The sequence below is a fragment of the Camellia sinensis genome, chromosome 14 (assembly GCF_055761805.1).
Source record: "Camellia sinensis isolate YWXY chromosome 14, ASM5576180v1, whole genome shotgun sequence".
In the NCBI taxonomy this organism is placed as follows: Eukaryota; Viridiplantae; Streptophyta; class Magnoliopsida; order Ericales; family Theaceae; genus Camellia; species Camellia sinensis.
This window is the reverse complement of record NC_138974.1, coordinates 135,024,574-135,038,062: the sequence shown is the minus strand read 5'-3', so window position 1 is coordinate 135,038,062 and position 13,489 is coordinate 135,024,574. Positions and strand designations below refer to the sequence as shown.

General features: G+C 33.9%; 1 protein-coding gene across 2 annotated transcripts; it reads right to left on the bottom strand.

The window, feature by feature from the left end:
• Nucleotides 1–1,814: 1,814 nt before the first annotated feature.
• On the bottom strand, nucleotides 1,815–13,213 carry LOC114262783 (uncharacterized). Of its 2 annotated transcripts, XM_082904280.1 has the most exons (13): nucleotides 12,786–13,213; nucleotides 12,497–12,634; nucleotides 12,227–12,308; nucleotides 8,981–9,057; nucleotides 6,632–6,738; nucleotides 5,684–5,816; nucleotides 4,540–4,656; nucleotides 4,351–4,442; nucleotides 3,559–3,625; nucleotides 3,318–3,396; nucleotides 3,131–3,222; nucleotides 2,171–2,314; nucleotides 1,815–2,035 (listed from the first exon to the last, which is right to left on the bottom strand). In XM_082904280.1, the coding sequence occupies exons 1-13, from the start codon at nucleotides 12,999–13,001 to the stop codon at nucleotides 1,895–1,897; spliced, it is 1,485 nt and encodes a 494-aa protein (XP_082760406.1). In that variant the 5' UTR covers nucleotides 13,002–13,213; the 3' UTR covers nucleotides 1,815–1,894. The 2 variants fall into 2 exon arrangements, with proteins under 2 accessions (XP_082760406.1, XP_082760407.1); XM_082904281.1 differs by lacking the exons at nucleotides 5,684–5,816; nucleotides 6,632–6,738 and having other exon boundaries at nucleotides 12,786–13,178.
• Between the last annotated feature and the right edge of the window lie 276 nt (nucleotides 13,214–13,489).

The following is a 13,489-nucleotide window of genomic DNA, read 5'->3' as shown; positions in this document are numbered from 1 at the left end:
TTACTAAATTATGAAGATAATGGTAATTGCTTTCATTATAAATGAAGAGACCACAAGACGCATCATTTTGTACGGGTATTTGTGGTTTGGTTACGGCCAAGAAATTTTTAATTTGTCATCTGTCCGTCAGATTGACGGATTGAAAAAAATTAATCTGCATCTATTTGCCAGATTGACAGATGCCGATTGAGCGTATTGGCAGATAGATGTGAATCAGTTTGACAGTTTAATCTTTTACAAATTTCAAATATAATACATCTTGTCAATATTTTTTTTGAATAACAATTCAACTCAACATAACTAAAAGATTATCAAGTAAATTGTCAAATATCAATAATAAATATATATAAGAGAACCATCCATTATCAAAACTATTTCTTTACTCTTTTTTTTATTATTATTCAAAAACTATTTAATTTGATTTTTTTTAAAATGACAAAATTAAGCCTTATATTTTCCATACAAAAATACAAAATATCAACAATTGCCGTTTGATAAAAAGATTTTCAAATTGAAAACAAATTAAAAATACAACAGAATATCTAAACTCTTTTTTAATTGAGAGAACACAAACAGAATATCTAAACAAATTGAAAATATAAAGTCTTACAAATTATTAGGAGTGGTCGCGATTTGGTGATTCGGTCACGGCCAAAGGAATCTCAAATCCGTCATTCGTTTAAAATTAGGTGAATTGAAAAAAATCAATCCGCAACCGTTTGCTCTTCATCACACATCCATCCAAAATATGACAGATTGATTTAGTTCAATTGATTTAAACGAATCGAAATATCAGCAGTGATTTTGTATAAATTTTTTGAACTGGCTCCTTTGAAATAAAACCGAGTCCCAGTTGCCAAAGTATGAACATTGAAAAACACAAAGGAAAGTGCGTTTTGCCTCACCTTTTTCAGTTCCATGAATGGCTTGATGTGAAAACAATCCTTTACCTCGTCTACATCCCAACACTTTTAGACCACAGTGGACACCAATGTGACTTGAAAAATAGACCGTTATTTCAACATGACTAGATTACAAAACTCATTTACAAGAGTCTCTGAATGTTATGGTCCTCTCCCCTTTCTGGTTGCCCAAGATTTTATTATATTCTAAAAAAGCATTCAATTCATGATCTTTGTTATAATCTTTCATTATATATGAAAGATAAAAGTCAAACTGCTTAGATAAAAAATGTGTATTCCCAAGATGAAGGCAACTGCTAACTCAATTCCAAGGAAGCAGTTCGTGTTATCAAAGTTCAAAGCTTTGTGGATCCCAACTTTAATTTATGCTAGGAAATTCGAAGTTCCAAGCTTTGTGGATCCTAACTCCAATTTATGCTAGGAAATTTGAGATATGATTGACGGGGACTGGCAGTGTGATCTCCAGGTGATTTGCCAAGCAAACAATTGTGCATATTTACTTGCCAAGGAAGCTCTTCGGACCCAGAGCAAAATTCTACCAGTTGCCCCCCTTCTTTTATATCAAAGACTTTAGGGAATGACAATATAGCAGAAAGTATCCAATATGTTAGACCTATATCTTCCGTAGCCTGCCCTCCAAATCATTTGTAAGGATGTTTTATGGTGGAGTTTTAGGTTTAACTTCTTGTGCAAAGATAATTTAATATTTGCTACACCAAATCTTGAATATCTTCTTCTTTTTTCTTTTAATAATAATAAAAAAAAGCGATATTAACGTGCCTCAATCCATTTTGCAAAACATATTTATTTTGTGAAAGCACTATTACTTTTAAGTGGATGATAAAATAAGGGTTTTTACTTCCTTTTAGATAGGAAAATGTACAATGAGAGTGGGGAAAGAAAAAGATTGATATCTGATAAGATTTGGTTATTCACAAGTGTCCTATGCAATGGGCATGTCATTTAATTTCCTATAGTTTCACATATATGTGTTTCATGTGTAGGAAACCGGCAACAAGAACCCAAAATAATATCTCAAGCATTACAAATGTCAAGGTACCCCACTTCTTTGAATGAAGCATGAACTGTAACAGTGATTCCGTTCCATCAACCTGCATGTATTTAATATTTAAGATTATTTAATCCAATGCCCGACATATCAAATGAAGCAAACAATTATCTACCATGAGCAAATATCCATCACCGTCTATAAAAACCCCTTACGAGGCAGGAAAAAAGAGAAATACCAGATTGTTTTCTGGTGAGCGCCAATAGAAACCTTGCAAAGCTGCTGGAAAGAGGTCACAAGCACCCAAAGCATAAATAATGAGAGCATTCATTCCCATCCACTGAAGCACCATCGTGGGCTTTTTAACCTGGTTGACATCAACCTGCATAAAAAAAATATATCAAAATAAACCCACAGTAATTCTTTGTATATTTATTCGTTTACCAAGAAAAGAAAGTCCAACTCTGCCATATGTTAATTCTAAAGCCCACCCTCAAACTTGCATCTGAGTGCTGAGTTCTAAGTTTGTTCCTATGAAACTGAGTTAATGGTATTCCAAGGGATAACCAATATGAGTTTGTCTTATGTTAATGTTGTACCAGAATAGCTGTGGTAGTGTTGGATTGGAATCGCGGGGCGCAAAATTGAAGGATCATTTTGAAATCATGATGCTACTGGTTATTATCCGATAGTTCAGGATTTAACAGGTAAATAGAATGCGATTAACGCTCTGTTTGTTTTGTCAAAAAAAGAAAAAAGGGATAACCAATATGTAATTTACAAATATGTCCTCAGTTAGAATGAGTGAGTTCATTTAATTGCATTATTAAAATTGTTTACTTGGTCAATCATAAAAGAGATATCTATTACTTTTTATACATATTACCATTACTTCTTTTCCCTGACAAGAAAGGTAGGAGCGGCGACCGGCAAGTGCCCAAATTTGGGGGTGACCATAGTAACCGCAACCTTAGAGTCGGCTCAACAATATAGGCAACTTAGCAGTCCACCTAAGGCCCACCAAAAATTTCCTTCTGCCAAAGACTCTAAGGTCTAGGCCTCATTTTGATGTTTGGCCTTGGATCTCAAAAAAACATTGGGCTGCTATCGCTGGGGTAGGCCCGCAGAATATATATATATATATAATTACAAATACAAATATAATGTATGTATATAAATGAACATAGAATCGACTTACTATGTAAAAGATGATGGTTAAGAGGAATCCTGATGCTCCTGCTGTAATGCACATATAGCTCAAAGTGTAAAGCGGTTTAGAAAAAGGAATACCTGGAAGAACCAAGCATACCTTGCAGTTAGAGGAGAACAATGGAGTAGTTAAAGTATTAGGATTGCAAATCAGATGCTAACGTAAGACAGCATACCTAACACCTTTAAAACATAGCCTGAAATCAGTAGAGGGAAGGATGATATGGACCACCAAAATACCCTTTGCCTGTGGCCCTGCAAAATGTAGGCAAGCAAGAAATTCTAGTAATATAACACAAATAAACAAAAGATCAATCATGTGATTGCATCTTGACATGTATCGAATTTAATAAATACACTTGAGAAGCAATTTAGGCTGCAAAAGCATGCTAAATAAAAGCAACAAACGCGTTGTACCTTAAAATGCACAATAATATGTCCATAATGCAATCCCACAACACACGTAATGGCAGCCATCAACGAGCTAGAACATTTTAGAGCAAAAGAGGTTTAATCAAAGAGCCTTCATATAAAAATAATATTATCAAGACTAAAATATAGTCTGTCAGAAAATACAGCAGCGGAGCTATTCTCTAAGTGCTGCCTTATCAAAGATATCAATCCTATTAACTTAAATAATAAAAGACCATGAAATTACTGTAAACCTTTGATAATAATAATGAAGGATTGTCCTCAGTAGAAATAAAACAAATTGTTCAAGTTATAACATCAATCCCCCAAAAAGGAAATGGTTGATCTGAATAGCATAATACCTATATATAAATACATGACAAATATGAATACCATTCAACATTTGTTAGGCCCTTAATAGATAAAGTACAACATTTAAGATTTGTCTTGGACCATAATGGAATCTCTAATGCTATTTGGGAATAAGTGAACAAGTGTTTGGGAGTAGATTGGGTACATTTCCAGCTTGCTTTCCTCCAATGCCAACTTGGGGATTTGAAATAGCAAATGGTAAGATTAAGTCAGCTCTGCAGAGGAATCGAATAAGATAAAGGCATTGCTATTCTGATTTTCCACTCAATTAAGATTTATGGCAACATTTAGATACGATACTTCATGTGATCAGAATGCCATGATTTATGACTATCACTTCTCTCGCGCTTGAGGATATCCCCAGTCTTAGAAATAAAATATAAGATAAAGAGTACTTAAAGTTCATGGGTCAGAAAGTTCTCTAACCTTAAGATGCCCTCGGGGTCAAATGGAGCAAGGCACCATTCTGGTGAATTTAGTGGTAGAGGTCCATAATCAGGAGAGTTGACACTGCATTCCTGTTATATGGAGAAAGTTAACCATGCAAGGATCTGCAAGGGATTTAAAGACTTTAATATAGGAAAGACAGCAGTGATAATAGGGGACTTGGTGCACCTTCGTTCTTCTGTAGACAGGATGTTGATAAAGATGTTGTACGCCAAGAAAAAATCGATCAACCAAACCTACAGCATTACAAGGAGGTTGAAGACTGCCCCTCATTCCACAGTGCACCTAGAAAACCAATGTGGTGAATTGACAAATAGTTCCATAAAATAAATGGAAAAAAAAAAAAAATGAAGGAGAAGAAAAGAATATAGTATCGAAATTAAGCTACAAAAGATTTTGTGAAAAATAAAAAAGCATCAAACTTCCTCATACAACTTGATTATAAGCTAAACTAAAATCTGAAACAAACACAGATCTGACATTTCAGGCTAAAAAAGATAAGAAAAAATATAGTTCACAACAGCACAGATTAAGAGTGAGAGAATGAGAATGAGAATGAGAATGAGAATGAGAATGACAATTCTAAAACTTTCACATAGAAGAGAGCAGGTCAGTCAAATCCACAGTTTGACTTAGAAACACTCGAGGATTGGTGCAGATCTGCTCTAGCCCAACTAACATGATGATCAGAGGGGAATGAGAAGAATCAACCCTGAGCTAGCAAGGATTGGAATCCGAAGAGTTAACGCCCAACTGTAGTAAACAATTATCTAAACATAGGGGTGCAATGACACAGGGAAGAAACTAATAATAAAAGTGAACGACTCTGCAACATATGGTAGTAATCAAATATTAATGAAGATTATTAATAATCAAATCTTAACTTATGGCAAACATCAAGTGACCACAGTGCAAAGTTTAAAAATAAATAATAAAAAAAAAGCGTGAGAGGCAATTTTGTAATCTCTATAAGGTCTAGAAAGCTTTGGGAGATTTTCCACAAGTCTGAAAAGGCACATAAAAAATATATGGTACACAACCATGTGCTTACACATACAATGAACATAACGTATATGTTTGTAGAGACATCAGAACATCTGCAAAATAATATTAGTGTTGGACAAAAACATATCCCATGTTTCCTGACATTGCCTTGAGTTTGAAAAGTTGTAAAGGCATTCAACTGATATCTATGACTTCCAGCTTAATGTTTAAAACAATAGACTTCAAACTCCCAAACCCAATTAAGGCAACTCAAAAGTAGAATCTTGTCAGCGAATGTTTCTTGGAAACTAAAATCTTTCTGACTTACAACTTGAGAATCAAATCCATATCTTGATGTTGATGAGCTCGAGTTTGTGCTTGGAACTTCATATTTCCAGTTTGGAACATAAAGGCCATAGAGCAAGCACATGTAAAGAGATCCTAGCAAGAAAGCAACCATCCTAGACAAAAGAAAAGATTAGCAAGCTCAGCCAAAACCGGATAATAGTTTTTTTTTTTTTTTTTTGGTGGTGGGGGTGGGGTAGGAGTGTGAGTGTGTATGTGCTTGGTGTGTGTGTTTGGGGGAGGGGGACATTCAGAGAAGGTGGACTTTATAACTACAGGTTTCACCATTGATGTCACATGCATGGACTAGATAAACATCAAAATATAATATAATACCCCTGAAACTCAGAAATTGGGTTCAATTTATTTGGATGAGGCTTGGACAATGAAAAGAAGGCAGAATTAACATATATTAATCGATTAGGCTCAACTGAAAAGGGTTGGAAATGGGACCTATTATCAATGAATCTAGATTTCTCTCTATATTCCAAGCAACAGAGTCATAATTTCAGTTTAATTCCACTCTTGTAAGAATTGAAACTAGAATTTTAGTTCCACATCCCAATCAAACCATTAGAATTGTCACACGTGTTCCACAAAGACACCATTTTTTTGTTGGATTTCTTTTCAGGTTTCTGACAGTCTTGAAACCGTTAACCTGTGACATTTTTCCAAAGTTGTCATAGAACAAGTCCGCTTCCATTTTTTACATCACCAAGAATTTATGCATCCTAGTTGGTACACTGTATGAAGCTAGGGATTAGGGTTGTGAAAAACAATTTCTTAGAATTCAGCACCCAAGATGAAGTCTTAGTCCATCTGCATTCCAGATTATCTAAGCAGAAGAATTATAAAAAGGGGATATTGTACACCTACACATGAATGACTCGCAATTCACAGGAAGTATAAAAATCTATATAAAAAAATTTACCACTGGATGTAGTATCTTTTCACAAATGCTAGTGCTGAGTCAACCACAATGTTGTTAACGAGCCAGATGTCCATAAATGAAGCAAACAGATATCCGATTGAAATTCTCTGTATATTACAACAATTCAGATGATAATAACAAAGACTAAAACTCAATATCCATATGCAAACTAGAAGTGAAAATTAAATTATACTTTTTTAAATTCTAGTTGTCAACTACAGAAGAACAGGACAGGATATACGTACTTAGAAGTCAACAAACTAAATCATTTTTACAGACAACCAAAATCATATGCTCAGATGTCAGATGACTTCAGTTCAATACACAACTGAGGAATGAAAATAGAGAAACATATCAAACTTCTGGACAGGGAAATATAAATAACAACTATGATAATGATAAATAAAAAGTAAAGAAAAAATGCTTGTTTTAAGTGATCAACACATATTCATATAGTCAAACTTAAATATGGCAACAAGTAAGATTTTTGATAGGGAAGACATCTCAGCTGAAGAATTAAAGAGAGCAGGTTGTCACAAGCTGCTAAATTTCCTATGCAAAAATCCCCTACATGGGAGCTTGGGAGCATAGAGGTTAATGAAATGATCTAGAACTTCCTAGCTCATTCCAACACTTGAGAGAACATGGAGAATTCTAAAACATCCTTGAGTATTTAAGACACTTAAACTTGTAAACATCTTGTATAGATATTTCTATAGCATTCTAGAATATTCTTGTAACTTGTAAGAAAGGCTTCTAAGGGAAGCCTCTCCATGTATTTTCTACTGGCTTCTAAAGTGTTCTATGAGAGACCAAGAGTGCCTATAAATAGGGGAGGAGCTCATTTGCTCCAAACCATCCAAGAGTTGTAAAACTTTCTCATAGTGAATACAAGACATTCTCTCAAACTCTCTTGTGTTCTTCTTACTTGTCTTTCTTCTAAGTTTGTGAGTTAGACTGACTTAGTATCATCAAGTGAACCTTGAGATTGTCTAAGTGCTGCACGGATAGCTTGGAAACAACCAAGGCCGTGACACGTGGCATCAAAGCAAGCCGATGTGGCACGGGCCTACTTAGACAAGGCGTCTAAGAAAATGAAAAAATGGGTTGACAGAAAGAGACAAGCGGTGGAATTCCTAGTGGGGGACTGGGGATTTGTCAAGCTGTTGCCTCAACAGTTCAAGTCCCTAAGAAAGGTGCATAAACGATTGGTGCGACAATATGAAGGACCTTTTCCCATCACAAAGAAGGTTGGGAAAGTTTCCTATCAGGTGCAACTACCTCCAAAGCTTAAGATTCATCCAGTCTTCCATGTAAGTAATTTGAAGCCTTATCATGCTAACTTGGAAGACCCAAACCGAGGGAAATCATTGCGAGCACCAACGGCAATAACAACCTCTTATGACAAAGATGTAGAATACATTGTGGCCGACCGAGTCATTCGAAGGCGTGGAGTTCCTCCTAGCACGGAATACTTAGTAAAATGGAAAGGACTACCAGAAAGCGAGGCTAGCTGGGAACCAGCAGAAGCTTTTTGGTAGTTCTAGGAGCAAATACAAAAGTTTCGCAGGAAGGATGAGACGAAGTCATCACCAGCATAGGTGGGGGAGAAGGTCACAAGCTGCTAAATTTCCTATGGCAAAAATCCCCTACATGGGAGCTTGGGAGCATAGAGGTTAATGGAAAGATCTAGAACTTCCTAGCTCATTCCAACACTTGCGAGAACGTGGAGAATTCTAGAACATCCTTGAGTATTCAACACACTTAAACTTGTAAATATCTTGTATAAATATTTCTATAGCATTCTAGAATATTCTTGTAGCTTGTAATGTATTTCCTAGTGACTTCTAGAGTGTTCTATGAGAGGCTAAGAGTGCCTATAAATAGGGGAGGAGCTCATTTGCTTCAAACCATCCAAGAGTTGTAAAGCTTTCTCATAGTGACTACAAGGCATTCTCTCAAAGTCTCTTGTGTTCTTCTTACTTGTCTTTCTTCTAAGTTTGTGAGTTAGGCTGACTTAGCATCATCAAGTGAACTTTGAGATTGTCTAAGTGCTGCACGGATAGTTTGGAAACAACCAAGGCCGTGACAAGGTGCATCATAGAGTGTGATGGACTGCTGTAGTAGGATAGTATCTCTCGTGTAACTGAATTAGTTAGCTGAGCTGTTAGATGATTAGTTAGTTAGTTATCCAATGCTGAGTATGTGTTAGGATCTGTATAAATATACATTGAAGTTGTAATTCATCTTTAAGTAAGATATTGAATTGATTCAACAGTTCTTCAGTTTTATCATCATTATTGCATTTCTGTAACATTTCATATAGATTTGCAAAGCTATGACAACTACCTGTAGCACACCCAGCCAGCGTATCTTGCGAACATCAACTCCATAAGTTAAATGGTTACGTCCGTGAAAATACCCACCTAAAAAGTGCATCGAAACAAAATTTTAAGAAATTATTGTAGTATGTGATCGACTCAAATGTTAGTGAATTTGGATAATTCCACTTACTTTCGAAAACTAGTTAGATGTTTATTTATACTGACATATTTGCCATTTGCAAGAGCCGTCTAATGTTATGGCCCTCTCCCCTTTTTGGTTGCCCAAGATTTTATTATGTTCTAAAGCATTCAACGTATGATCTTTGTTATTGTCTTACAGATAGAAAAGATAAAATTCAAACTGCTTAGATAAAAAAATGTGTTTTTAGATTCTCCCAAAATGAAGCACAGCTGGTAACTCTACAGTCACCTCTGACTAGATCTCCTCCAGATCAGTCATGAGCTAATAGAATGGTCTTACTGGTAAGACCAAAAAAATTTAACACAAATCCTATGCAGCTGGGAGTATGCTATACGAAAGTAGCCCCCAAGAGAAGTGAACTACAAGCAAAAAAAAAATGACATATTTGGAAGAGTTACTCTTCACACAGTCACAATCATTTGGTTTCCAACAAGCTTTGAACTTCCAACAACTATTTGGTTTACATTTAAACAAAAAATGCTGCTTTCAAGAAAACATAAATGTGGACCCTTAATACTATCTTACAACTATCAAATAATAGGGAACAAGAAGGCAAAAAAATTGAAGAACATGATACACTTTTTACTTAAATCAATACACTTTATAACTATTTCACATATTTTCAGGACACCTTTTATCTCGATCCCAATATTAAACAATGCATCCCAGGGCACTCATTACTCTTTAGCATTTGCCTAATCTATACTATTATATAAACAAAAACGTTATTACGCCTTTGAGATTGAAACTCTCAATCTAATTTTCTCAATTTTTTGAATTTTAAATTGTTAAAAATTCCACATGTCAGTATGTTTTGCAATGATTGGTTGAAAATTAGTTTTTTCTTTTCAATTTAAATTTTCAATTTATTCTTTAAATTAATGTCATTAAGATTTGTTCCTTAAATTATGTTACTATATTTGCAATGTAATATTTTATTTATTCATATTGTTATTATCAATCAAATCATAGTTAGAATCACTCTTACTAAGGTTTAAAAATCAATAAAAAGATAAATCTATAAAGCAAAACATGTTATTTTGTATTTAAGAAGTTAAGAAGCACGGACACTTCTAAGAAGGTGACGTATTCCCTCGTTGGACACGTGTCCGACACTCTTCAAAACGTGTCTTATTTTTTTTTAATTTTTTAAAGATCCAAACACTCTTTGGACACTTGGAGGACACACGTGTAAATCGCTTAAACACACCTGTCTATCAATTAGACACGTGAAATTAATTATAAGTTTGAACAAAATAACTTAAGATACAATAATAAACAAAAACCATATAAATTTATAGGAATTTGTGCCATATTACATTTTTTATTATCTTTAAATAATATATTTATATATATAACATATAATAAATATATAAAATTATATATTTCATGTGGATCCCCCCACGTGTCATGTCCAGCATTTTTTGAAAATTAATGTGTCAGTATATCCGTGTCGTGTCCATACTTTTTAGTTAAAAAGTCTCATACTAAAAATGATAAAATTAAATTTATGAAATATATTAAAAATATGTATTCCTTAATCCATTGGACTAATTATTTTAAAAATAATAATTATCCAGGATTTGTAATTTTTAAATTTTAGTTATCCAAGTTTTAATCCTTTTTTTTTTTTTCAATATTCAACCACTACGGTAAAAAAAAATTATTTATTTTTGTTTTAAGTCACTGTCGTCCAGGATGTCCAGTGCCACCAAGGATCCTCTAGAGTGAAATTTCCCTAAAATTTCCTAGAGTGCTCCATTGTGTGGTTGAGATTCACTGGCAAGTCACATCAGAAAAATTGATGTGACTTGCCAATAAATCTCAACCACACAATGGAGCACTCTAGGAAACTTTAGGAAAAAATCAATCTAGAGGATCCTTGCTCGTCTAGTGCAGTCATAGGTTAGAAAATGCTAGAACTTTTTTCATGCATCCTGTATTTTATTTATTTATCTATCTATATTTTTTTTGGGCTTTGTTTGGCTTTGTCTTTATTCTTTGCAATCTAAATATTCATTCTTTTCTTTACTTCTTCTTCTTTTTTTTTTTTTTTTTTTTTTTTTTGTTTAAATCATTTGAACACAAAAGAAGAATTTGAGTGGCGAGGTCATATTAGTATGCATTTATTTATTTCCTGAATGAAGTGACGTTTATATCTTTGTTTGAAAAAAAAATTAAAAGACTTCTAAAAACTGGTAAGCACTACCCAACATGTTAGAGCATCTCCAACGGTAGTAGGCATTTTACCTATCCAAATATTACTATAAAGTATATATTTTATTTTGCCTATCAACTGTTTTATATTTTTACTCCAACCATGCTCTTTATTTTAGCTATTTATCCAAATACTATTAATTTTATAGAATGCCACGTCAACAAAAAAGATGGAGGGAAATGATCCTAATGATTGAATACATTTTGCCTAGCGTTGAAGGCTAGCTACATGTAGCTAGTGAATATGAGTTGAGCCAAAATGCCTAATCATATGCCTAGTGCATTGGAATTGAAAAAAGTGAATCACACTAGGTATTTTAACAAGTATTATATGCCTAGTGCATTGGAGATGCTCTCTACTGTTTAAAAAAAACAAAAAAATATACATGATCAATTATTCTACTTTATTCTTTAATTGTAAAATTTTTAAAAATACAGTTTGTTCAAACACTATCATGATGAAAAATGAGACCCAAAAAATTGTTACCTCTATTAAAGATACATATACTTATCAAGAGATACATAAATATTTAAGTGATAAATTTTGATTAACAAACTTGTCAAATGTATATTTGTTCAATAAATTCATTTTTAAATGTCAAATTTGATTATCAAACTACCTTTAATAAAATAAAAATAAAAAAATCATAATTCATTACACTCATTATTAATATATAAATTGAACATGTATCTCAACTATTATTAATAAATTATATTAAAAAAATGTTAAATATGAACATATTTGAAAATACAGATATCTTCTCAAACATTTTTTTTGTTTTTTTTTGGCCTTTCACCATTTGCCTTACCTTTTTCTGTCAACCAAACACATACAGTAAAAAAGCAACCCACCTTGCAGTAGCACCCCCAAGAGGAAGAGCTTAATTGTTCTCAGTATGACTTTCTTGGTAACGCTCGGTTTACTAGTTATTTTCTGCATCATGAAACAAGACATTTCGTGACTTGGCCAAGTAAATAGATATGTTCGGCTTCTGCTTGGCTTATCATGTTCATTCGATTTACTGCCAAAAGACTTCAAATCCCTAGCCCTAGCTATAAAAATTAGAAAAAGACAAGTAGGAAATTAACTCTACAATTGAAAATCAATCCCTTAATAAATACCTTGAAAACCAATCCGATGGAAACACCAACGCCAAATAGGAAAAATGGCATCACAAAGTCTGCGAGTGTCACTCCAAACCACGGAGAGTGGTTTATCGATGGGAAAGCTCCGCCAGCATCATCTACTAAAATCATCAACTGTCATGTCAACAAACAAACTATATATTAAAGTTTACTCCTTTTCTTTTCTTTTCCTTGAGAAACAAATCAATCAGTAATTGTCGAGAGAGATTCTCGGTGACCAAACAGAAAGAGTTGTAAAGAAAATTTAAGATACACACACACGTACAGCGACAGTGAGGCCTCGGAAGACGTCGAGAGAGGCGAGCCGTTGATTCTGGTCAACAGATTTAGGTGTTGGTTCATCTGGCTCGTTCGATGATGGTGAAGGGACGATCTCTACGCTTTCAATGTCTGACGCTCTGTACGGAACCGGAGGTGATGAATTATTATGAAGGAGATGTGTTCGTTCGTCTTCATCTGCAACTACCGCCATTGAAGACATCGATTCTACCAACTGTATCTGTAAGAACTCAAACTGATCTGAAAGAAACGCTCTGAGTTGAGTTGACCTCTTCGCTTCTCTCTACACTCCTCTGGTGTCTTGTCTTCCTTCCTGTGCGCGGTTGTGATGTCAGAGTTCGGCTGGACCGATCTCGAGCCTACTTCGATGGCCCAATCCATTAAGAGAAGAGAAGAAGGGACAGAAATTATGGCCTGGTTAGTGTTTTTCAAAAAAAAATTTACAAATTTTTTTTTAAAATTAATCAAATTAAACAAATTTTTTTAAATTTTTTTCTAAAACTTGTTTAGTTTACAAGATTTTCAAATAAATTTCTCTCTCATACATATTAAATTAATTATTTTTTTTAAAATTTTTTCTCAAAATAATTTTTCAAAATATTTTTTTGAAAAAAAATCAAACCAAATAAATTTTCGTATTTTTTACCTCAAAACATATTTCTTAAATACAAACCAATCAAAGCCCTATGG